This window comes from Halichoerus grypus, chromosome 6 (assembly GCF_964656455.1).
Source record: "Halichoerus grypus chromosome 6, mHalGry1.hap1.1, whole genome shotgun sequence".
Classification (NCBI taxonomy): domain Eukaryota; kingdom Metazoa; phylum Chordata; class Mammalia; order Carnivora; family Phocidae; genus Halichoerus; species Halichoerus grypus.
In genome coordinates, this window is record NC_135717.1 from 168,953,589 (window position 1) to 168,978,693 (window position 25,105).

Genomic DNA, 25,105 nt, shown 5'->3' on the forward strand with positions numbered 1-25,105 from the left:
GCTGGAGGGGACAGAACAAAGGGTACTGTGTCCCAGGCTGCCGGAGGGTGACTTGCTGGTGGTCCCAGACCTTGGCCACTGCCACCCCTCCCCCTCTGGAGAGGCCCCCCCCCCCCCCCGCCCACTTCCTGGGAAAGCAAGAGCAGCAGAGACTGGGCCAGAGGTGGGTGGATACAGCCCGAGGGCTTCAGGGCAGACCTAAAGATCTGCTTAAAATGAGGGCCGTGAGGGGCTGTGCGGGAGCCAGGCAGTGACCTACAGGACCTCCTGGACCCCCATTGTCCAGCGAGAGGCCTCCAGCCCCAACCCCCGCAACCCTGTCCCCCAAATCAGACACCACCAGTCCTGCGGCTGTGTCCACTTGCTTTATTTCTCACCGTTTACAAAAGTTAAACAGGAGGACATATCCGGGGTGGGGTGGGGGGTGCGCAGGGGCTCCTCCCTGCTGGGGCAGAGCAGGGGAAAGGGGTTGGGGTGCATGAGGTAGGCCCCCAGGGAGAGTCCTGGGGCCCTTGGAGGAAGAAGAAATGGTCCTGTCCCCCAATTCTGCCTGCTTTATTTTGAAGGTCCCAGACCCCAGGCCAGTCCCCTTGGAGCTGCTCAAGCTGCGGGCGGCGCGTTTGAGGCAGGGCAGCCACCCCCAGTATCCGGACCCCGGCTTCGCGGATCCACTGCTGCTGCGGCCGCCGCCAGCTCTGGGCAGCCCCTGGGCAGGTGTGGGGGGACGACCTCAGACACCTCAGCGGATGAGGGGCGCCGAGCGGTCGTTGGTGATGGTGGGACGCAGCTTTACCGTGGCAAAGGGGTTTGTGCCCCTGTGAGGGGAGAGGTCAGGGTGAAAGGGGCCCAGGTCCTCAGCTGGCTCTGGGTCCAGGGGAAGTGGCTGGGCACCTGAGCCAGGGCTCACCCCTACCTCCTGCCCCCACTGGCCACCTCCACTCACCCCTGCTTCGTCTCCCCCAACAGCCCTCCTCTGAGCCCCGTCCCCTCCGACCCCCACCCTAGGACTCACCGAGGGAAGAGCTCTGGAGGGTGCTGCTCCCAGGACATAAGTTTCTGCAGTGGGGGTGGAGGAAGGGCCAGGTTTAGGGGGAGAGGGGCACCCCTGCCTCTGCCACTCCCCGTTCCAGGAAGGCAGAGGGCCAGACCAGCGGCCCGGGCAGCACCAGACTTCTGGGAAATAAGGCCCGGGCGTTCTGAAGCCCAAAATTCTGTGGGTTTCAGACGTGAGAAGCCTCTGGGCCAGAGTACTGTCCCCCAGGCTCCAGCCGCTCTCCCTGCACCCCACTCCTCACCCCGGTCCTGGCCAGCCAGCCCCAGCCCCGGCTCTGACCCAGGATCCTGGTCTTGCCTCTCCTGGGAGGTGGGAAGGACAGGCCTTTTCCAGTGCTCCCAGCAGGACAACAGGGGCTCCAGTCCCTGAGAGGAAGGCTTTCCCCTCCCCAGATTCCGAAGTCCATCCCACACCTCCCCTGCAGATGGGCAAACTGAAGCCGGGGTGGGGAGGCCCCCTGCCAGCCGGCCAGTGGCCAAGCAGGGAGGGTTACCTGGTCTCCAGTCTCCGGGCCCACGGGATGAGCCCAGGGTTGGGGACAGGTTGTGTGTGTGTTGGGGGGGCGGTGCTCACCTTGACATCACTGGCCACCCCCGGGCTGCCCATGCTGCTTTGGCGGCTATCAGGCAAGGCTGTAGGTGTGGGGCTGGGGGCGCGGCTTGGGACGCGGCTCGGGGTTCGGGAGCGGGACTGGCCGTCCCAGTACTCTGAGGGTGCTGTAGAGTTGGCCGGCCGGTCCAGGAGGTCATCGAGGCTGTGGCTGCCCCGGAGCGGGTAGGATCTGAGTCCAGAGGAGGGAGGCACGGGAAGGGGGTCAGGCGTCAGGCCCCTACCGCACCGCATCCCATCTTGCCGGGCTCCTGAGCGTCCTAAAGCCTCCTCCCTTGTACCCAGGCGAAAGGAGGCCACATGGGCTTGAAGGCAGCCCCAAGAGGAGGCAGAGGGATGGACACAATGACTTTCTCATATGGGGGGTCCCCTTCCTCCAGGGGCTGAAGGAGGCTAGGCCCACTCAGGACTGCAACTCACAGATGTCCCCACCCCTGCCCCCCTTCCGACCACCCAGATACCTGGAAGGTAACTCATTCATTGGGCTCATCGGGTTCATGGAGGTCACTGGGCTCAAGGGGCACATGGGGCTCACGGGCACCTCCTCCAAAGGCTTCACGTAGGCCTTGGGGAACCAGCCGCTCCTGCGGGGTGCAGGCAGAGGGGCCCATAAGCAAAAGGCCCAATAGCAGTGGCCAAAACCCCACTCCCGAGAGCAGTTACTGAGCAGTGCTGTGTGCCAGGCCTCGCTCGGAGGGCCTTGCCCAGACTAACTCATTTAATCCCTCAAGGAGATCTTTCTCAACATTCAAGTCCATCCAGCCAGCCTCATGTCCTGCCAGGGGCTGGGTCGCCTTAGGAGGCACTGGAAGTCCAAGCAGGAAAGTGATGTGTCCAAGGACATGTGGTGACCCGCTTCATTCCCTACTCACTGAGCACCCACCACGTGAGGGCCCACAGAGAGCCAGACACAGTTCCTGCTGCTCCCCAGAGGCTCCCAGCCTGGCGGATGGACAGACATACAAATGGATGATGACGAGGGTGACTGGGAAGGGGACAGGGCAGGGGCTGAGGACCACAGGCAGATGTACGAGCGCAGAGGAAGGCGTACGGAGCCCAAGGTGCCTGACTACCAACCCAGTGCCCTTCCCTGCTCCGCCCCGCTGCTTCTGTCCACCCCAGGACTCTGGTTCCTGTGACCCCAGGCATCCCTGCTCTTGGACTCTGCCTGGCTGGAGGCTCATGACTGCACTTCCAGAGGGCTGGGGCTTGGGGAGAGGCAGTCTCCGGCCCATAAGCCCTGTGGGGGTCACTGGCTGGCTCCAACAAGCTCCCACCTCCCCCTTTTTCTTTGGCACAGAGTGATCTTTGCACACTCCCCTTTTTTGACTGCCAACCCCTGCCCTCCGCCAGCCTTGCAGTGACCACAATGTACTTCCCCACCTCGCGTCTCCACCCCTGGTGTCAAAACCAACCCCAGGATCTTCCCTGCACCCGTGACCACAGCTCAGCCTGCGAGGTCCCAGCATGGCCCGTGGGCCTGGCCTGGGGGAGCCCGCCTCCAGGCCCACCCCCTCCATCAGAGAGCCCCGCTGACTCTCAGGGTATGGGGGAAGCTGCTCCTCCCTCTCCTCCCTCGGTGCGGGGCACACAGTAAGCGCCCAAGCAGTAGGGTTCCCGCAGTGTCCGCACAAGTGACAGAGAGGGCCGGCGCCCTGTCCTCTTCCTACCCCCGCTGGCTGGATGGGGACACCGAGGGCGGCACAGGGTATGTGTGTGTGTGGGGGGGGGGGAGCGGGGAGAACTGTCTGAGCCCCGGGAGTGGAAGTGGGGGGGCACCAGTCTCCGTTGGGGCCTCCGGGGGCCCCCTTGCACCCCGGGCCCCGGGGCTCCCACTCACACGCATGAGCCCTCCAGCTTGCCGTAGAGCCAGCCGTTCTGGGCCTCGGGCACCAGCACCTCCACGACGTCCCCGGCCGAGAAGCGCAGCAGCGTGTGGTTGGCGCCCTCCGAGTGGGAGACGAGGGCGCGGACTCTCCGGGCGCCCCCGCCGCCCCCGCCGCCCGGCCGCTCGCCGAACGAGTTGGAGCGCGAGCGCGGGCTGCCGCTGGCGTAGAGCGAGGCTGCGGGGCCCGGAGAGCGCGGCGGCGCGTGGGTGCGCGGTTCGCCCCGATGGCTGCCCCGACCCCCCTGCTGCAGCGCCCCCTCAGGGCCTCTTCCCGGGCCCCCGGGCCCCCGGCCCCCCCCCCCCCCCGGGGGCCTCCCTCTGCACTCACAGGCTGACGGCGTCCGGGGCAGCGACCGGCGGTCTGGCTCCAGCTGCGACGGGGACCTCGCCTCGCCGGGCTCGGAGCCGTGCCGGCTGCGGGGGGCGCTGAACTCCGCCAGGGGCCTCTGGGGCTGCGAGGGGAGACGGGCAGGGGAGGGTGGGGCGGGGAGGGGGGCGCCGCGGCGCCCTAGTCCAGCCCCCACCCCCAGTCCCGGCCGTCGGCGTAGGGGTTCTCGGGCCTCCGGCCCAGCCACCACGGGGGCGCCCAGGCCGCGCGGGGGCGGAAGGGCCGGCCCGGGGGCGCCGCGTAGACCGGGAGCCTGGGGGGCGGGGGGCTCCGGGCGGAGGGCCGCAGGCCCCAGGGCGCCGCGGAGGGTGCGGGGGCCGGCGGGGGCGCGAACGGCGGCGGGGGCGCCCAGGGCCTCACCATGTCCAGGCGGGTGGGCGTCAGGCGGCCCGAGGGGTAGGGCGGCCCCAGCGCGGGGCCCAGCAGGCCCGGGGAGTGGGCGCGCGACGGGCTGCGGCTCGCCTCCGACTGCTCCTTCCACAGCAGCACGCGGTTCTGGAGCATGCCCCGGGCCTGGCCGCGTGGGGACACAGGCGTCAGCCAGATCCGAGCAGGCGCCCCCCTCCCCCGGTCCTGGGGCCTCAAAAGCGGCACCCTAGACCTGGGAACTCGGGCCCCGCAAGCGGAGGATGACCCGATTTTCTAGCTGGAAGGAGCCAGAGACCACTGTGGTGCCCCTTTGGACTCGCCCACCGTCTAACCCTCTCCCTCTTTTGTCGAAGAAGGCCCCTCAGTTTTCCTTGAGGTGCCTCTCCTGCCCCTTCTCTCAGTCTGTGTGCTTTGGCCGGGCTCTCCCACTGCCCAGTACAGCGGTAGGGGTAGAACCCGGGCCTGGCCACTCAGGTTGCTCCATCCTCCTGGCTACAGTGATGGACTCAAGGATGGCACTTCCCCAGAAACTGTGACCAAAGAACCCAATTCCAGTACTTATCCTGGAACAATCTGGAAAAATATATTGTTTCACTTCATGGGCTTTGCTAAATAGAGTGAAGCCAACACAGGAAACTACAACTAAGGGAAAATGGCAAATTTCTGATGACATGTGTGCTCCTGGATCCAGCTATACCTGAAACCCTTGAACTTCATAGTAACTAAAGTGATAAGTACCTTTTCTGTGTAAGCCAGTTTGAGTCGTTTCCTAAAAGAGGCCTTTCACATACGGTTTTTCCAGTCTATTCCTTTTAGTCTACATAAGCATCCCTAGTGTCCCTGGTACATGGGCATCTAACTCTGAATACTTTCAAGGACGGGAAACTCAGCCATTGACCACACAGTCCATAACAACTTGGGGGTGGGAGGGCTTTAAATGTCAGACCAGCTGTGTGCAGGAATTGTGTTTTTAATTTTCTGTATTTGATGATGTTTTGACATCCTGGGCCTTTGCCAATCCTGCAGGGATTGCCCCTCCCAGGGCTAGATAATTCCTAGAGATAGTAAGCAAGTTGTCCTTGTGACGGCACCTTTCCATGATTCCTCCCTTCAGTCTGGCCCAGCTGCTGAAAACCTCATAGGGATCTTTGGCAGCAAAACAGAAGCAACTCACGTCACAGGAGCAACTAGTCCCGTTGGTCACTAGGTGGACACCCCCTCTGTTGTCTTGCATAACTAATTAGCAAAACAGCACAAAGCCAAAACTCCAAAGATCTTCGTGTGCTTGCTGCAGAAGCAGTATGCAAAGCAAGGACATTAGGTTCTGCATACCATATTTTTAAAAGGGTTTTTGTCCAGTTTGAGAACACTCCGTGGAAAGCACCTGCCAGGGTCCTAGGGGGTTCTGGGAGTGAAGGCCACAGCACCAAGCCCCAGCCTGGACAGCACCCAACTTTACTGGCTTCCCTCAGCCCTGCCTCCAGGTGGTTTCACCTGTGGTTAGGAAGAAACACTGTGCAGGCTTTCAAAACCCTAAGGAGACCATGGGAGAAGTCTTAAAAACATTTATGGAGTGGAAGAGTCATTCTAAGTATGCTATAGACCCCATAGACTAGAAAACACCGATAAATTTGACTAAAAAATTTTTTAAACATGGCAAAACTTACAATAAGCAACATCAAATGATAAATGACAAACAGAAAATATTTGCAACTCATCACCAAGAAAGGGCTAATTTCAGTAACATATAAAGAGCTCCTAGAAATGAATAAGAAAAATGGAGGAAAAGAGGCTGACATGTCCTAGTAAAGGACATCCAGTGGCTTGGAACCATGAAAAGATCTGTCTCGCTTATAAGACAAGTATAAAATAAAACCACACGGAGATACCAGTTTTACCTTGCTGATTAGCAAACATCGAAAAGTTTGCTCTCACACCGTTGTCAAGGAGAATGGAATCTCCTACACGGCCGGCAGAAGGGTAAACTGGGACAGTCAATGCCTATATCCTTGGGCTCGCCAATTCCATTCCTAGGAATTTATCCTGGAGATAGACTTGCACAAGTACAATAAACGTAGAGAAGCTGAGGGCGAGGTGAGCAGAGAGGCATGTTAATGACCAGACTCGGACTCAGCCAGGATTGGGTACGCAAGGCACGTGAGAGTGACCCCTTGCTGTGGGTCACTCTCATGATGAGAGGGTCAGCCCTCATCATTCTTTAAATCTTGTTCCAAATCTTGTGCATTCTGTTTATAGATATAGTAATGGGTAAATATGCTTGACTATCTTAGGAGTTTGATCTTGTGTGTCCTAAAGTCCAGCTGGGTCAGACAACCTGATACCTGTCCCTACCCCTCCCCATACCTAGGGGAAATCTGGCTCATTCAATCCACGGCCCCCTCCTGAGGGGCGATCACTCATCAGGAGGCAGTCAGTGAAGGGGTCAGCTCTCCCCTTAACGTTGGAGGTTAACTGTTCAGGACACAAGCAGAAAGGAGCTTCCTGTCAAAGAAGGTACTTAAATGGCCAACAAGTACCGGGAAGGATATTCAGTATCACTAGCCATCAGGGAAATGCAAATCAAAACCATAATGAGATACCACTTCACATCCACTAGCATGGCTAGGATCAAGATGACCGATAATAACAAGTGTTGGCAAGGATGTGGAGACATTGCAAAGCTCATGCACTGCTGGTGGGACCATGAAACGGTGCAGCCACTTTGGAAAACAGTCTGGAAGTTCCTTAAACAGTTAAACATAGAGTTACCCTATTCTCAGCAAGGCCACTCCTATACAGCCATGAGGAATGAAAACATATGTCCACACAGAAACTTCTACATATATCCATAGGAGCATTATTTATAATAGCCGCAAAGTAGAAACAACCCAGAAGTCCATCAACTGATGAATGGATAAATAAAATGTGGTCTCTCCAGACAACGGAATAGTATTTGGCAGTAACAAGGAATGAAGGACAGATATGTGCCCCAACATTGATGAATCTACCCACACAATGCTTCATGGGAGAAGCCAGTCACAAAGGACCACATATTGTATGATTCCATTTATATGAAATGTCCAGAAGAGGCACATCTCTAGAGACAGAATGTAGATCCGTGGTGGCCTAGACCAGAGTGGGGGGTTGTGGTGGGAAATGGGGGAGGGTTAGGGAATGACGATCAAGGGGTGCTGGGTTTTTTAGGGGTAATGCAAATGTTCTAAACTTGATTGTGGCGATGGGTGCACAAGTCTGTGAATGTACGAGACTCCACTGAATTGTGCACTTTAAATGGATGAATTGCATGCCGTGCGAACTGTATCGCAATACAACTATTTCAAAGAAGAACAAGCCGTTCCTCCCAGGAGCATCAGTCTGTGGGAGAGAGGAGGGGCAGGAGGAGAAGGCTGAGCCCCGAGCCAGGGGCTGGCTGTGGTGGGGACAGCGGAAAGAAATCAGCTGGAGCCGAGATCAGTCACTGCGTCCAGCCATGTCTCCCACCGCTGCTCAGCACCAGAGGGTCCCTGGGTTCAGAGACTTGGGAAGGGGCTTGGCTGAAGCGGGGAGGCAGGAGTCTACTGGGGGCTGTTGGAGGCAGCTGACTGCAAGCAGACAGATCTCCTGAAGGGTAGCTTTTGTTTGCAGCTTTGGAGGGGAGAGAGTAGGGGCAGGAGAACCTAACTGCACTGGGCTCCCTCATATGAGGTTCCACCACTGCGTCAACCTTGCGAGATGGGGATTATTTCCCTCTTTTGCCAGATAAGAAAATGAGACTCAGAGAAGTGAAATCACTTGCTAGGTTCGCAGCCAGAGCACAGTGGCTGGGAAACTGAGCAAGAATACAAAGAAAGAGAAATGGAAACTGAACAAGAATACAAAGAAATAGAAAGTACTGGGCGGAGCGACGAGGCTGGGGGAGGGGTGGAGGAGCTGCGTCGGGGGCATCAGGAAAGAGAGGCTGGCCTGCCGGGTGGGGGGTCCGTGGCCCGCTCTGTCTCAGATATGACATAGAGCAGAGCCTGACATGCCATCTGGACTCAAAGCATATTTATTAAATATATGAATGAAGGAACAGATGACATTGGAAAAATGCAGGGACAAGGGTCATCACTTTAGGAGGGAATGGTAGAAAAAAATGATGTCCCAGTGTCCTTGGCCCCTCCTTCTGCAGATGCCACCACATTTGGTGAGAGGATGGACTCTTTATGCAAAGAAAGAGACGTTCCTTTCTCCAGGAAAACACAGTCTGCACCAGTGTGTTCAGCCTGAAGAGTAGAACACAGCCCCTACTCTCAACCAGGTTCCCTTGTGCAGTGCTCAGTCTGCACAATCTTCCCTGGCAGCCGTGTCTGCAGTGGTTCTCCGCAAGAGTAGGCTAAATTGATCCCTATCCCTGAGGCTGAGGTGAGAGCCGATGCTTGCCACAGGAAGACCTGGGTTAGAAGGGGTCCCACTGGGGTAAAGATTGCTCCATTCCCCGAATCCTCCCACATTTGCCAGTACTACTGCCTGAGGCCTTGCAGTTCAGCTCAACCCTGAGTGGGAACAGGACTATGAGGAGGCAAAGGAAAGAAACAAGGCACCAGAGAGGACCCAGCGGTGAGAGAGGAGAACCTAGCAGACTACGCAGGCAGTTGAGAGAAGGGGGTGACAAGCTTGACCAGATCTTGATAGGAGCATGTGCTCCATACCAAAGACCTTCTTATCCAGACAAAGCACAATTTTAAGATTGAAGATTGAACAGATGAACTAGAAGAGAGAACAGTCCTGTTGAGAACACAATCAGACCTGACAGGTCAAGGGGTGGGTGGAGGGAATATCTCAAACTACAGAACAAGAACAAATGAAACAGCATTGGTGAGGGAGGAGGTCATAGATGTGGAGTTCTAGAAGGAGAAGAAGGAATGATGGCAGAGAGATAATAGAGAAACGGAAGAGCAAATGGCTCCCCTGACCTGAAGAAAGACCTGAGCCCACAGAATGAGGAGCACCAGCAGGCACTCATCTAGTGGTGCCTGGACAAATTCCTGAGTCCCAGGGACAGTGAGAAAATCTCGAAGCATCCAGAGAAAGAGCCAGTTACTTAAGAGAGAAAGAAGACAGACCGGCACCTGACTTCTTCATCCACAACACAGAGCACCAGAAAACAGGGGAATGTCCTCTTGGACCGCAGGAGAAAAAACCTACAGCTCTAGAGTCCTTCAACCAGCCGACATGCCACTCAGTACTCAAGGTCAAAGTGAGACATTTGCACATATGCATGGATTCAGGTGACACATCTGCCGAAGACATTCAATTAATCAAGACAGAAACCTCAAGACAGCAGGAAATGAAAAGGAGTGAAAACAGTGGTATCAGCATGTCTGATCACATGTGTAGTGAAATATCGGTGCAAGTGACCATGCACCAGGCAGTGGGAATATACATGATCTAAGTGAAGTTTCTCGAAATAGAAGGATCATGCTGCCAAGTAATGACTTATGAGAGTCTAGAACTAAAAGTCCTGAAGTTTTTGGCAAAACCAAGGGCTGGGGGTCGGGAAGGAAAAGGGGAGAAGTAAGGCAACAATTTAGAGTGCCAGGGAGGGCAGCAAAATCCTTCTCCAGGCCTTATCTTAAGGGGTGGGGGGCGCAATGGACAGAGTAGTGTCAGGGGGGTGTCAGTATATTTTGGAAAATATAAGAGATGAATATATGTTATCATGAGGGTCACAAAGTGAGGTTATCATGAATAGAGATGAAAAGAACAGTAGGATTTGCAAATTAATAAAGTGGAAAGGGGAATCTACAGTAACAGAACCAAAGTGGCAAGAGCAAGCATGGGAGAAAAAGAGGAAATGACCAAGTAACATAAAACAGGTATATCAGTTGTTGGGTTAACTGTGAATGAACTGAATTCCTCTATTTGAAGACATAAGCTGCCAGACTGGTCAAAAGTCAAAACTGAGCTATATGTTAATGACAGAAAACACACTTAAAACAAAGAGATAAAGGGGTGCCTGGCTGGCTCAGTCAGAAGAGTGTGCAACTCTTGATCTCAGGATCATGAGTTCAAGCCCTATCTTGGGTGTGGAGATTACTTAAATAAATAAAACTTTGGGGTGCCTGGGTGGCTTAGTCAGTTGAGTGTCTGCCTTTGACTCAGGTCATGATCCCAGGGTCCTGGGATCGAGCCCCGCATTGGGCTCCCTGCTCAGCGGAGAGTCTGCTTCTCCCTCTCCCTCTGCCTGCTGCTCTGCCTACTTGTGCTCTCTATCTCTCTGTCAAATAAATAAATAAAATCTTTTAAAAATAAATAAATAAATAAAACCTTAAAACAAAGAGTTAACAGAAGAGAAAGGAGGGTAATTTTAATCTCAGACAAAGTGAAATGAGAAGCATCAAGCTGGATTATGAGATATTAAATACATAAATGGCAACATTTACAGAGAAGGTATGATAGTTGTAAACCCAACAGCACTAAACAACATGGCAGTTAAATACAGAAAGCAAAATCTGCTAGAAAGCCAATGAGAAATGAAAGAATCTGATTGGTCTAGTAGATGGAACAGAGCAAGAGCATAAAGGATTTAAATAATATGATAAAAGTAATAGGCAATAACAAAATAAACTTATGAATTGATGAATTTGCAAATGGTGAGTATATGCAAGCAGGAATGAAAGAATAAATGGTTCATACATGAGTGAATAAAGGCATGAATTAGTGAATGAATGTGAGAATAAACAAAATCATGAAGGAGTATCTGATGATACAAATAAACACAGAAACAACCAAAGAAATAGATGGGGACAGTAAACAATAAATAACTACAGAGAGGAAGGATAGAAGGAAATGGGCGAAGGGAGGGAAATCCCCGTGGGCAGCCAGCTCACAGAGAGCACAGACCCTAGGAAGGCCCTGTAAGCTGTCGCCCAGCCCCAGCTCACCCGGCCAAAAAACTGCAGGAAGGTGTTGGAAAGCAGCAGGTGCTTCTCAGCCAGGAAACGATAGCGCCGCTTCTCTTCCAGTTCAGCTGCCCGCTGACTCTCGGACACAAAGGCCTGCATCTGTGCGTGTAGCCGGTTCACACTCTCCTGTGGGAGAAGCGGGTTCTGGCTGGAGGCAGCGAGTGGATGCCTCATCCCACCCTCCACAAGTACCAGCTGTCTGAAGCCTCCTGTCCTTCCTGAATCAGCCATCTCCTCCTAGAGATCCTCCCCTGAGCACCCAGCTCAGCAGAGCTCCCAGGCCCACCTCTCATGGGCATCCTCATCCTCCTGAGCCTGGGCTCTGTGTCTGCCCAGGCCAGGCCCTTCTCACAGGCAGGGCTGGTGTCTGAGCCATCGCTCTGCCCCAGCCCCAGGCACGGGGCCAGGCACTGAAGGGGGGCCCAGGGAGATTGGTTTAAGGAAATGTGAATGAGTTGATTTAAGTCCCTACATGGGAGGGTAGATTCTGAAGAGGAGAGATAAGAGCTTAGTAAAGGAGCCAGAAGAGGAGACAGGAAAGGAGATAGAAGTCTTGGAGACTGAGGCCAGGGATGGGGCCCTGAGCTTGGGAGGAGGGCTGGCCCCGGCCAGGCTCAGGGGAGCACTGCCAGGGCAGGAGGGAGCAGAGGATGGCTGCGCTGCTGGGGAATTACACCTTGGATCAGGAGCAGCATGGCTGATGGCCTTAGGTTTTCTCCGTGAAGTAGAAGGAAGGCCGGGCAGTGACCATGCTAGGATCGGCACTGAGGTGGGCCTGAGGGCCAGGGGTGCCCACCCACCACGGGCCTGCTGACCTCCCTCGCTATGCTCACCACAGAGCGTGGGGCAGACGGCCCTCCTGGAGTTGGGCCAGTGCTGGGCGCGGGAGCTCAGGAGGGTGTCAGGGGGTCCCCCCAGAGCCTGGTTTTGCCCCCAGCTCTTGCACCTTCATCTCCCGCACATTCTTGTCCCTCTTGCGTTCCATGCGCCACAGCTCAGACATGCACTTCTCCAGGTTGGCGGCTCGGTGGTGGTACTCCATCTCATAGTGCTGGCAGCTGTCCTTGGGGAAGGTGGAGAGAGGAGGGAGACCCCCATGTCAAAGAGCTCAAGACTCCAGGTCCACAGGTCAGAGCACTGGACAGGGCCCCAGGGGGCTCAGCTGGGAACATGGATAGCCTGGGGCCAGTCAATGCCCAGCGCAGGCCTCGGTGTGCTCATCCATCAAACGGGGAGAGGCCGTCTTGCGGTGATGGGCTGGGGGGCCAAGGTGGGGGGGCCACACTTACTTTGATGAACTGCATGTCCAGCTTCGTGTTCTTCTCCATGTGCTGTAGCAGATCTCCATGGAATGTCTGCACCTGTGTGCAGTGCGGGGTGGGTGTGATCAGGGTGGCCCTAATCATTCCCAGGCCCCGGCATCCCTTGCACTGTCCAGTCCAGTCCAGCCCACCACACTCCTAACACACCAGACACCTGCCCAATTGTCGGAGAAAATGGTCATAATATAAGCACCTGGTTGGAGGGAAGATTAAATGGTTCAGTATGCAAACAAGTAGTGCAGTAGCTGCCTGGCCACACCCCCTCCATAAATGTATCAGTGTCTTCTGGGTCTTAGTCCCAGCCTGTGCATTGGTTATGCCATTCCCTCTGCCTAGAATTTCCTACCAGACTCCGAGTACCAACTTCCCTGCCCCCTCTACCGGGAAGTCTCCCTGACTTCCCCAGCAGAATCCATTGTTCTCCCATTTTGTTTCTGGAACGTATATACATTTGTTCGTTTACTTTCCGTTCCTCCAGCCATAGGACAGGATTTCTTGCTGGGCCCCTGGTCATAGCCCCTTTGTAGGAGCAGCAAACTGCTGTGGGCATGAGCCTCATCTGACCATCTCTGTGTCCCCAGCACCGTGGGTGGGGCCTGACCCAGTGAAAGCGCTCACAGCTGTTGAGGTCTTAGCTGTTGAGGGGTGGCTGGTTTCCACGACAGGTGAGATGGAGGTGGCTGACCACCTGGTTGACCAGGAGGCTGGGGAAGGCTGCTGGGCTCAGGCTCAGAAGAGCTATGTCCTAATAATTCTGGTTCTGCCTCCAATTTGCTCTATAACTTTGGACAAGTTGCTGCCCCTCTCTGGGTCTCAGTTTCCCCATCTGTAACAGGAAGGTCTTGGCCAGATGCTCTTGAAGGTCCAGCTTACTTGTAAGCCCGAAGAGCTTTGATTCTGTGAGCCATGGTGCTCACCTGGCACCTTCCCCTGGACACCACCATCAGCATTCCCTGGGTCACTGTGCGTTGTGGGGACATCAGATCTAAACCCTTCAGCTGCACACTTTGTCCTTGGGTTCACAGGGAGCAGAGAGGAGTGTACCCCATCCTGCAGGGGACCTCTGCTCAGCCTCCTTTGTCTGCACCCCTTTGCCCCTCAGCAGCCCCTGCTCAAGAACCTTCAGTGGATGCTGCTAGGCATGCTGCCGCAGGGGTCCCCATGCTGTGCTTGGGGAGTTCTGTCCCTTGGGCTAGGGCATTGCCCAGAAGAAGAATGCTGGTAATCTTCTTCCAGTATTCAGGGAAAACCAATTATAAAAGTTGCAAATTTTACGTTTTTCTCCCGTAATTGTTTCTCAAACCCTGGTAACTGCTGGTCTGTAGGGGCCTTGAGTGTGGCCCCCTCAGGCCTGGCCATGCCTTGAACCCTGAGTTGTGGCTGCTGGGTGTGTGTGTGTGTGTGTAGGGGGGTCAGTGTTATGATCGGTGTCAAGACCACGTATCTGCCTTGTCAACTGGATCTCAGAAGTAAGGAAGTGAGCCTTCCCAACCTGCACCTGCGGGATCTCCCAGGGTGGTCCCTGGGGCGCCTCACTCACCCCTCCCCTGGCCCTGCTTCCCACTGAAAAGACAGTCCAAGGTTTCTGCTTGAACATCAAACATGTGTTCTTAAAAATCCCCGTATCCTGCAAAATCGCCCAAAATAAACAACAGGGCTTATAGGAGATACAGAGTTGGAGCCAACCCGCAAAAGCCAGGCACTTTGTAACCAAGCACTCATAAAGATAATGAGTGGTATCTGGAGATGAACTTGAACCACACAGACGGCTACGGAAAATATCTAAAATGCACAAAACCAACAGAACAGGCACGCCAGCTCCACTTGAGTTCCTGTAGAGCTGGCATGCTGAGACAATGCAGAGGGATGTGGGGCTGTCACGAAGATGGGCAAGGGAGGTGGTGCAGCCTGCCCCCAGCTGAGAGCACTGGGCGGCTGGGAGCACTCTCCTCAGGGAGGCCTGGGCGCAGGAGCTCTTTTAAAATGTTCTTAAAATACAGATTAAAGGGTTCTTGCTGTCAGTGCAGCAGACAAGCTGGGGGCTTTTCCCTTCCCCCTAATTCTGGTTGCCCTACTCCACTCTCTCTTAGGAGACATGGCTTATGAGCAAGTCACCTTCCAGTATCAGGTGTCACTCCTTCTGCTTCCAATCAGGTATGAATTGAGTCATCCCATGGATATGTGTTAGAATGGGACCGCTGGATTGTAATTGTTCCCATTGCCACGGCTTGGCTGTGATAACCAGTTAGGTGGGGCTCAGGCACCACTGGGTTAATGGAAAGTCTCCATTAAGCTCCGGAAGAAATCAATCTATTAAGGGGTTGGTAACTGATGTGAACTTTGAGCTCTTGCTATGGGGGAACCATAGGACTATAGGACTATCTATTAACAGGTGGCTTCTCAAACACAGAAGTCACCAACCCCAGGCAGACTGAGGAATTCCCAGCAGTTCAGAACAGAGACTGCCTTCCCCTGCGACCCCTCTCCCAGCATATACTTCATTAGCGGGTCCTGTGAGCCCCTCAATACAGAAGCTGAGAGCAGACCCACCGTGGAAAACACATACTGTAACCTCTATGTGTTGAGTTATTCCAGTAACTCATAAGAAGTCCTTTTGCCGCCTATACAGGAACCCCCCCCCCGCCCCGCCCCAGCCCCGGAAGAATTGTCCCTGTGGGCTGACCCCACTCCTGTCTTCCAGTTTGCTCTTGAACCCCCTCCAGTCAGGCTGTGCCCCACCACACCAATAAGAATGTTCTTGTTGAAATCACTGACACTCCACATCACAGAGCCAGCTCTCAGGACTCATCTGATGCATCCTGTGGTCATCATTCAGCACAGTTGACCATTCTCTCCCCCTGAAACACCTTCCTCCCTTGGCTTCCAGCCTACCACCCTCTCCTGGTTTTCCTTGCACTCCCCACCCCCCCATCCTTGCTGCCTCTTCTCTGTCATTTGCTGATTTTCCCTCACCTCCTGATCCCCCAGGGCCTCTTCCTTTCCCTTCCTACACCCACTCCCTCCATGAGCTCATCTGTCCATATGCTCAAGACTCCCAGACAAACAACCCAGCCTAGACCTTGACCCCAAACTCTAACCTCATACACACAACTGATGTCCACATCTCCAGTTGGTTTTCTAATAAGCGTCTCAAACTTACCATGTCTAAAACTAAGTCCCTAATCTCTTGCCTCCACCTGAAATGTTCCACACTCAGTATTTCCCACCTCAGCTAATGGCAACTACACCTTTCCAGTTGATTAGGACAAAACCTTGGAGATAGTTTGATTTTCCCTTTTCTTTTGCAACTTACATCCACTCCATCAGAAAATCTTATCGGCTTTACATTCAGTCTGATTTCTTCTCAACACTACCACTGCTGCCACTTTCCCAAGCCATTTCAACCCTCCCCTAGATTATTGCCATAGCCTCTAAACTGGTCTTCCTGCTCTGCTTTTGCCCTCCACTGCTAATATTTTATTCTTAGTACAGGAGCCAGAGTGATCCTACTAAAATATAAGTCAAACAATGAACAACTGGAGGATGAAATTTTAAAATTCCAATTTTAATAGCTAAAAAAGCCAGATACCTAGGAACAAATCTATCAAAAGATGTGCAAGACTGCCACCCTGAAAATGACAAGGGGCTGCTATGAGAAATGAATAAATGGAGAGGTATACCATGTTCATGGATCAGAAGACTCAATATTGTTAAGATGACCATGAATTTATATATATTTTTAAAGCAGGCTCCACTCCCAATGTGGGGCTTGAACACATGACCCTGAGGTCGAGAGTTGCATGCTCTACTGACTGAGCCAGCCAGGCGCCCCTATGATGGCAATTTATAGATTAATGCAATCCCTGTCCAAATTCCAGCAAGTTTTCTTAATGGAATTGACAAGCTGATTCTACATATAGGAAAGCAAAGGATCTTGAATGTGCAAAATAATTTTGAGAAAGAAGAACAAAATTCTTAGACTATTTGATTTTTTACAAGATTTTATTTATTTGACAGAGAGAGAGAGAGAGCACAAGCACGGGCAGCAGCAGGCCGAGGGAGAAGCAGGCTCCCCACTGAGCAAGGAGCCCAATGTGGGACTTGAACCCAGGACCCTGGGATCGTGACCTGAGCTGAAGGCAGATGCTCAACGTATTGAGCCACCCAGGCACCCCTAGACTATTTGATTTTTAAGACTCACTATAAAGCCACAGCAATGAATAGAGTTGTGGTATTGGTATAAAGATAGACAAATATATCAATGGAACAGGGTAGAGAGCTCAGCAATAGGCCCACACATATACAACAAATCAAATTTTGACAAAGACACTAAGTCAGTTCAATGGGGAAAGCAAAGTCTTTTTGAAATGGTGCTAGAACAACTGAATGTCTATACAGGGGGAAAGAACCCCTGATTCTATCTCACTTCATACACAAAAGCAAATTTAAGATAGATCATAGAAATAAATGTAAAGTGAAGAACATAGAGCTTCTACAAGAAAACTTAGAGTATCTTTGCCATGGTGGTGGGCAAAGATTCCTTAAGTAGGATACAAACACAAACCACTTTTTAAAATTGTCAAATTAGCAGAGGCAGGTGTTTGCTGTTGCCATAGCATTAGTCCCATGAATTGTAAGGTGGTTTACTGAGTTTAAACAGATTCTGCCTCTTGTAAAATGAAAACAATAAAATAGCCAAATTGGGCTTCCTAAAAATGTAAAAGTTCTGCTCATCAAAGACACTATTTAGAAAATGATTAGACAAGCAACAGGTTGGGGGGAAAAAAACATGCACCATGCATATATCTGATAAAGGACTCATATCTTGACTAAATAAAGAACTCCAAAAGTCAACAGTAAGTATGGGCAATAAATGGGCAAAGTACTAAACAAACACCTCAAGAGAGAAGATATGCAAATGCCCAGTAAGCCCATTAAAGTCTTTAATCATTGGCATATGCAAAATGAAACCACAATGAGGTACCATTCCGTACCTTCTAGAATGGCTAAAATAACAAAGACAACATCAAAGGTTGGCAAGCATGACGAGCAGCAGCAGCTTTTACACATTGCTAGTGGGGGTGCGGCTAGCACAGCAGCTTTGGAGAGCTCTTTGGTGGTTTCGTATAAAGCCAAATATATGTCAGTCCTGTGACCCACAAATTTTGCTCCCAGGTATTTGCCCAAGAGGAATGAAAACATACATCCACAAAAGACTTGTGCAAGAATGTTCACAGCAGCTCTAGTCATAGTAATCCCAAACGGGAAATAACCCAAATAACCATCAGCAGAAAAAGAGATAAACAAATTGTGGTAGATTCCTTCAGTGGAATAGTAAGCAATCAAACAGGACAAGACTTCAATACCTGTGACAGCATGAAAGCCATCTTACCGACATTACACCGGGTGAACGAGGCAGGTCACAGAGGAACACATATGCACAATTCCCGTCATATGAAGTCCTAGAACAAGCAAAATGAACCTCCAGAGACAGAAATCAGAGAGTGGGTTGCCAAAGAGGAGGAAAACTTTTTTTTAATGAAAAGAAACAAAGAAACGAGAGCGAACGTTAATGGGGACAGTGTTTTGGGGAAGGGGGTGATGAAAATGTTCTAACATTAGATAGTGGGAATGGGTTCAAAGCTCAGTGACTACATTAAAAATGTCTAAATTGTATATTTTAAAGGAGTGAATTTCAAGCTGATATTATATATTTAGTATATAATATATACAATATATATGAGAATATATTTTTATCTATTATTGTATATATAGATACATCCATGATAGGACTTCTATTATGGGCTCCATTCTTGGTCCAGGTATTAAATCATAACATCTGGAAGTGTGTGGGGGGAAGAAAGGAAGAAAAAAGTAAAAACAGCCAAGAGGAAGGGACAGATGTTGAAGATAAGCTGTGGAGATCTAACATACAGATAATAGGAGTTCCTGAAGAAGAAATGCAAAGACAGAGAACAAAAACATTCTAAAAACTGTGATTCAAGATAACATTCCTGAAATTAAAAAAAAAAAAAAGATTTAAAACTACTTACTGTAAAAGTACACCATGGGACTGGGAATTTTGACCCAGACTGATCAACACCAAGACATGTCTAGAAAAATTACTAGGCTGAAGAAAAAGAAAAAAAGAAAAAATCTTTCGGGCATCTAGGCTGAGAAAGCAAATGATTTATGATGGGAAAAAATAGATCATCAGACTTTTCAGCAGCAACATTCAACGTTCCGTGTCAGAAGATGACCGGGATGTCTGAATGCTTTCATTCCCTGTTTCCTCGAGAATCAGGATTCTTGATGAGGACCAGGAACAAAGGAGATGCCATGTGACCCATAAGAGGAGCAAGACCCATAAGAAGAGCAAGACAGCCAGAAAGCTGTCAATACTACTAGGGTCGTGCCCAAGAGACTCAGGAGCCAGACTGAGGAAGTTTCTATTGGCCAAAGAGGGGGACATTTTCAACTTGGCTAAAGACAATAACATTGCAAAGGACTGAAATACATCAAATGTGTTTAAATCTACAAATACCGATGATACTAAAAAATACTACAGTAATGGTGCGAGGAAAACAATACGGCTAATGGGTCACCTTCAGAGGATGACAGGGAGTGAGCTCATGCTCTTAAAAGCTAATGAGTAAAGGGAGTGAGTAAACCTTGATCCTGCTTTTCCCACACAAAACGTGCCACTGGTAACAAAGAGTAGGTAAGGAACAGCGTCTCCCAGTTAATGGGTAAGAGAGCATCAGAAGAGCCGTTAACTCCCAATGTGGGAACGGATCTGGACACACTGAGCCCCCATGGCTGTTAATATCACATGGCTACAGATGTGAGGTGGCTCCTGCTAGAAGAATCCAGCACTCTCTGTGGTCTTGCCAGAGGGATAGAACCTGGGTCTGATCGAGCCCCCGCATCCAGAGGACAGAGGAACAAGTTGAACTACGCCAGGAATGTGAGATCAGCAATTTCCAGATTGTAGGAAAACCAGTTATAGGGCCCCAGGGCCTTCAACAGACAAGTCGTAAGGGAAAGAAAAGGATGGAGGGGAACCAGTTGACTGAGAAACTCAAAGGCATATTTGAAAAAAAGAAACAGAGCACAACCAAACTCTAGTGTCTAGGGATGTATGCCCCACTGATCAGCTACAAAGGAGCACAAGGAAGTGTTGGATCCGTGGTCACCTTTGGAGGGAGGCGGGGAGGGAGGGGCTGTGACTTTGACAGGGGGTGCAGGGAGGGGCTCCGGGGGAGGCGGCACAGTTCTTGACCTGGATGGTAGTTTGCCTTAAAATGATTCCTTAAGCTCTAATTTGCTCACTGAGGTGTTCCCTGTCTGTGTTTTCGTTTACAATTAAGAAAAGTCAGATCCTGTCGCTCTTTGGCTTCGCACACTCGGAATGGCTAGAGCCCCAGCGAGGCCACACGACGGGGCTCTTGTCGTGGCCGATCATCTCCTTCACACGCGCCTCTGCTAGCCCTTCGGAGCTGTTGCCTCTGCCCAGAACACCCTTCCCACGCGCGTCTCCCTGGTTGACACGCTCCCCTCCTCTAGGCCTCTCTCAGGGTCCCCTTCCTCGGGCTGTTTTCCTGGATATCTGTTAAAAAATTGCAGCCCACCAACACTCACTATGCGCCTTCCCTGCTCTATTTTCCTCCGGAGCACATTTTGCATCTATCCTGTTGCATATATACTCACTTGTTAGTCTTGGGTTTTGTCTGGCCCCGCCCTTGGGGAGGGCAAGGGTCTTGTCTGCTGTCCCGCCCCCCGCCCCAGGCCTGCAACGGCGCCCAGCACCCGGCTGTAGATGGCTGTCGATGGCTGTCGGGTGAAGGAGCCCCTGGGGGAGGCAGCGTCGGCCGCGTCAGGTCTGGTCTGGTTCTGGCCAAGGGCCCCGCCTGGTTGTCACAGCCAAGACACTGGTGCCCAGGGACGGCAGCTCTCCTTACAGAGAGGGCCTGGATGACACTCGTCACATCCTTCCCGAGGATGGGAAGCCACAGGCCACCAGCATGAGCTGCGCTCCTGACTCTCCTCCTGAGCCCCAGCACGGGGCACGGCTGAGCCCTAAGCCTGCAGGTGTCCCAGGGTTTTATCCTGGGCAGGTGGATGAACGTTTTCTGCTCCTGAAATTGTTTCCCATTTTGGCATGGTAGCCAAACTGCTGAGTATTTTCTGGTGTCCCCCAAAGTGCACCCTGACTTCCAAGGGTTCCCCCCACACGTTTGAGAGCCACGTGCTGTTGCAATGAACTGACCTTTCCTCCCGAGCTTTCCAAGACCCGTCACCACCAGGCCCTCTCCTGCTCTGCCCCAGCTCCCCATCCTCGGCTGGCTTCCGCCCACCATGCCCCCTGGGGACGCCTTCTCATCTCCTCCCCACTTGGCCAGCCCCCACTCTCTTCAAAGCTTGCTCTTTCCATCCAGAGTCAGGGAACCCTGCTCGGCGCCAGGCCCCGCCCCAGCCCTTGCAGGGCTCCCAGTCTCGGCAGGGATAGAGACAGGCCGGTAGATCCTGCTGCCTATTATCACCACGAAGATGCATAGAGAGCAACTAGTTTATCCTTATGAATTCACTTGGTCCTCCCAAGAGTCCTGCCCGTAGTTATGATTGTCTTCATTGTACAGACAGAGAAGCCAAAGTACAGAGGGGCTTGTTCAAGGTCACAAGCCAGTGGCAGGTGGCGCTGGGCTGTGAACCCAGGTGCTCTGCCTGCAGAGCTGACTTTCTTAACCACCGAGTGCTAAGAATGCATAGAAGCATCCATTGGAGTCTAGAAGAAGTAATGAGCTTGCCCAGGGGTCAAGGGAGGCCTGGTAAGGTGCTGGCCGGCAAGGCTGGGGCTGCTTCTAGGCTGAGAGAACAGCATGAAGACAGCCCAGTGGTAGGAGCCCCAGGCCGTGTCTGCAGAGGGCAGCTCTTCTCGGCGCTGGGCTGTGACTGGGGGTGCCACACGGAGGCTGCTGGGTCAGCAGGGCCCGGGATCCCTCACTGGGGAGACTGGGTTTAGTTCTGTGGGGTTTTCTCATGGGTGTGACAAGGTCCAGTGGCTGGCTGCTCCCTGGGAGCTTGGAGGGAGGGGCTGGGGAGCCAGAGAGGAGCAGGGCCTGGCCGCGTGCACCTGGGCAGTGGTCCCTTCTCTCCCTAGCTCCTCCACTCGCTCTGGACTTGGGAGCAAGGGACTCGATCTCCAAGACTGAGTTTCCTGGTCTGTAGGATGGAGACAGAAGTGGCGGCTGCCTCCTGGGGTTGCCGGAAGCGTGGACAGGCTATGGCAGGTGCACACGGCCCGCGCAGCCTGGCAGGGCAGCCCATGCTTGTGTGTCGCTAAGGGCCGCAGGGAGCCCTCCCTGAGAAAGGCCGTGGAGGGTTGGGCCCTCGTCTTCCCTGGAAAGCAGCCCACTCTCCGGAGTGACGCCTCAGGGCCGCGGGACTTACCACCACCTCCAGGTCAGAGTTCAAGTGCCGCTGCGTGTCTGACATCTGCACCAGGATCTCCCCTGGAGGCACGGAGGGAGAGCCGCCTTCAGGGAGGGCAGCCCGCCCCACCCACCCTCCTCCTGCTAGAAGCTGCCCCCGCGGCTGCCTGAGAGGGGATTTGGGGGCCAAAGTCCAAGGATTTCCCACAGGGCGCTGGGACGATGGCCGTGCTTGTCCCGGCCCTGGAGCAGCCCTGCAGGGAGTGGCAGGGAGGGGCTTGGGCTCCAGAACAAGAGTCTGGGCTCTGGGCTCGCCATGGGCTGCAAGGCCTATGGCTTGGTGGGGTTTCCAGGAAGGGTGAGAACAGGAAAGGAACCCTCTCTGGGATCCCAGGCTGGTGGGCCAAGCAGGCCCCTGAGTGACGGCACCAGGGAGACAGAGGGGCCTGGGCCGCAGGAGGCGGCCTGGGGCAGATGCAGGGCCAGGAGGAGAGCCCCTTCAGGCCCAAGAAAGATTGGGGGATATGGTGGAAGGGGGAGTGCCTCACCCAGAATCTGCGAGGTGGAGCTCTGCAGGGCCTGCTCCCCGATCTTCTGGATGGCGTTGAAGTACACCTCAGCTGCCTTGGACAGAGCTGCGTGGGGACAGGGGATGCGTGTAGGCCCAGCCCCCTCCTCCATCTGCCCCCGCCCTCTGGAGACCCCTCCTGTCCGGAGAGGGTGCGCGGAGGGGACACTGTGGGAACTGGCAGAGGCGTCTGGGAGAGGGAGGGGTGTCCCGGGTGGTGTGTGTGGACGCGGGGTATTGGCCAGAGGAGGAAGCGGGCGTGGAGCAGGGCCCAGGGCAGCTGTACCCCGCACCCGGACTCAGCGTGTGTCTGTCATGAGTGGGGGCGCAGGCAGCCGTGTGTACCCGCAGGGAGGGTGTGGCAGGTGTGGTGTGATGCGCAGGTGTAGGGGTGTGGGGTGCGGGTGGGCTGGGGGAGCTGGGGTGGGGGGAAGCAGGCTTTGACTCCAAAGTCCTGAAAGGCAGGGAGGGCTTGGGTGGCCCTCAGCTCCGGGTGTGTCCCTGGCTTGTCCTTGGCACAGAGGGTTGCAAGCCCTGGTGGTGTGATCAGCCTTGGTGGAGCGGGGGTTGTTGGGAAATGGGGGAGGGGTAGCTGTTTGCGCGGGCACCGTGGGTGAGGTTCAGCTGTCGGCGGGGGGTGGGGGCCCTGGGCAGAGTGAGGGCACACAGCTGTGGCGCAACGGGCTTGCCGAGGTGGGCCTGGGCACAGCAGTGGGCTCACGGGCAGCATCAGGGTGACATACAGGAGTGTGTGCTGTTGGGGCCGTGGAGGCCGCCAGGACCGGGCACCGCATCTCTGGGAGCATCTGGGGGGCATCTAAGAAGCGGGCAGAGGAGAGTGTGGGTGTGCGCAGGTGAGGGTGCTGGACGGGAGTGCGGAGAGGTGAGCCTGAGTGGGGTGTCTGGTGTGCGGTGCAGACGAAGGGGGGCTGCAGGTGACTGCATGGAGGGACAGGTGCATGGGGACAGTGGAGGCTGAGGGGCTGGGGGCCCCGGGCCGGCCACTTACCATGGAAGGCCCGCAGGTAATTGTTTCCGAGGTACACCAGGTTCTGCAGGGCGGGGTTAAACTGCTCCATGATGCTCTGGGAGCCCCAGGCCAACGGGAGCGAGGGCGAAGATTGGGAGAGGGAGAGGAAGAAAGGTGGATGGGCAGAGGTAAGTTACCGGGCCTCAGGCGCAGGGACCCCGTCCAGCCCCAGAGAGGAGTCCAACTCTAGGGGAACCCGCCTAGAAGCGTGGAGTCACCCCGAATCCTGACTCTGCTGCAGGGGCCTCGAGGCCATCTCCCCGAATCCCTGTTCCAGGCCAGCTTCCGTTCACATACCTGCCCTGGCAGGAACCTGCTCCCAAGACAATGCACCTGGAAGGTTCTCCTCCTCCCACTAGGAGGAAGCTCACGGTCTGCTACGGCCCCCAGCTGGGTGTGGCTCAACCCTGCGCTGGGTCCAGGCCTCGCCGGGCTGGACACACGGGTGGCCGACAGTCACCCCAGGGGCAAGGGCAGATCTTGCCTTCCTCAGAGAAGAGCCCCTTGGCAGCGAGGCTGTGGCTGGGTCACGGGCCACCTCAGGCCACGGCCAGCTGGAGAGTACCCTCGGGGTGCAGAGGGCCTGGGGCATGGACTTAGACTTGGGTCTTGGCTCAAATTGCAGAAGCGTCTCGGGGATGTTCAGAGACCTTGAACAAGCTGTTGAACCGTGCTGGCCTTGGCTTTCTCATCTCTCCTTTGGGGTGATTATTTTCTATCCTAGAGGCAGGGTGTCGTGAGGCTTACATGTGAAAGGGTCCTGCACACAGGAGGTGCCCAATAAAAGCCTATGGGGACAGCGGCAACCCCTCTGGTGTGAAGTAGAAAATTTGAGTGAGGGGCTCAGAAAGGAGAGATGGAAAGAGACAGGAAGACAGAGAGAGACACACAGAGAGGGACTCTCTGGTCCTGGGCCAGGTGGCTCTTTGGGCCCCCCCTCGCGCCCACCTCTAGCCACCCTGGGCCCCGTCCTGCCTTGGTCCAGCGTCTAGGTGTGCCGTCTCGGCGGGCCTGTCACTCACTGGGTGACTATGGACAAACCTCTGCCCTGGGAGCCTCAGGTTGGGGCTGGGGTGGCTGACTGCCCCCAGGGATTCCCACCCCTGTGGCCACAACCCAGCCTGACCCTGGGTCTTCCTTTCCAGACCATGCTGCAGTCATGCTCACCCTCTGTCCTCCAGAGCCGGCCGGACCCTCGAGCCCTGGGAAGGGGCACTCGGGCCTGGGGCCTGGGCCACACGCTTGCTCACCTTGTAGATGGCCATGGTGGACCTATAGACCTGGTCCATCTCGGGGGCCATGGAGTGGGCTGCAAGTCGGGTGCTGGGCAGGAGGCCAGAGGTGCTGGCAGGGCCGGAAGCGCGGGGGGTCGGTCCTTTATAGTGCCCACCACTTTGAGGGAGCAAAGAAAGCTGCAGAGTGGGACCTGGAGACGGAGGGCCTGCCGGTGGTGGTGGCCAGGGAGGAGGTGGCAGCTTAATTATTCACCAGCCAGGGAT

The 25,105-nt window shown here is 54.2% G+C and overlaps 1 protein-coding gene across 3 annotated transcripts; it reads right to left on the minus strand.

Moving 5' to 3' along the window:
- Positions 1–349: 349 nt before the first annotated feature.
- Positions 350–24,996, minus strand: BAIAP2L2 (BAR/IMD domain containing adaptor protein 2 like 2). Of its 3 annotated transcripts, XM_078076619.1 has the most exons (14): positions 24,857–24,996; positions 23,586–23,661; positions 22,557–22,643; positions 22,028–22,089; positions 12,545–12,616; positions 12,202–12,318; positions 11,235–11,381; positions 4,300–4,452; positions 3,880–4,003; positions 3,504–3,726; positions 2,125–2,247; positions 1,628–1,835; positions 1,013–1,056; positions 350–815 (listed from the first exon to the last, which is right to left on the minus strand). In XM_078076619.1, the coding sequence occupies exons 1-14, from the start codon at positions 24,905–24,907 to the stop codon at positions 740–742; spliced, it is 1,563 nt and encodes a 520-aa protein (XP_077932745.1). In that variant the 5' UTR covers positions 24,908–24,996; the 3' UTR covers positions 350–739. The 3 variants fall into 3 exon arrangements, with proteins under 3 accessions (XP_077932745.1, XP_077932746.1, XP_077932747.1); XM_078076620.1 differs by lacking the exons at positions 23,586–23,661; positions 24,857–24,996 and having other exon boundaries at positions 12,202–12,313; positions 22,557–22,622; XM_078076621.1 differs by lacking the exons at positions 22,028–22,089; positions 22,557–22,643; positions 23,586–23,661; positions 24,857–24,996 and having other exon boundaries at positions 12,202–12,313; positions 12,545–13,121.
- Positions 24,997–25,105: the final 109 nt, after the last annotated feature.

Excerpts from the sequence above, each read along its gene's own strand:
- BAIAP2L2 (XM_078076619.1), bottom strand. The coding sequence starts at position 24,907 with ATGGCCCCCGAGATGGACCAGGTCTATAGGTCCACCATGGCCATCTAC. Across the intron at positions 22,644-23,585 it reads TTACCTGCGGGCCTTCCATG|CTCTGTCCAAGGCAGCTGAG; the intron begins GTAAGTGGCCGG and ends GTCCCCACGCAG. Across the intron at positions 4,004-4,299 it reads CGCCCACCCGCCTGGACATG|CCCCAGAGGCCCCTGGCGGA; the intron begins GTGAGGCCCTGG and ends CTCCCCTCGCAG.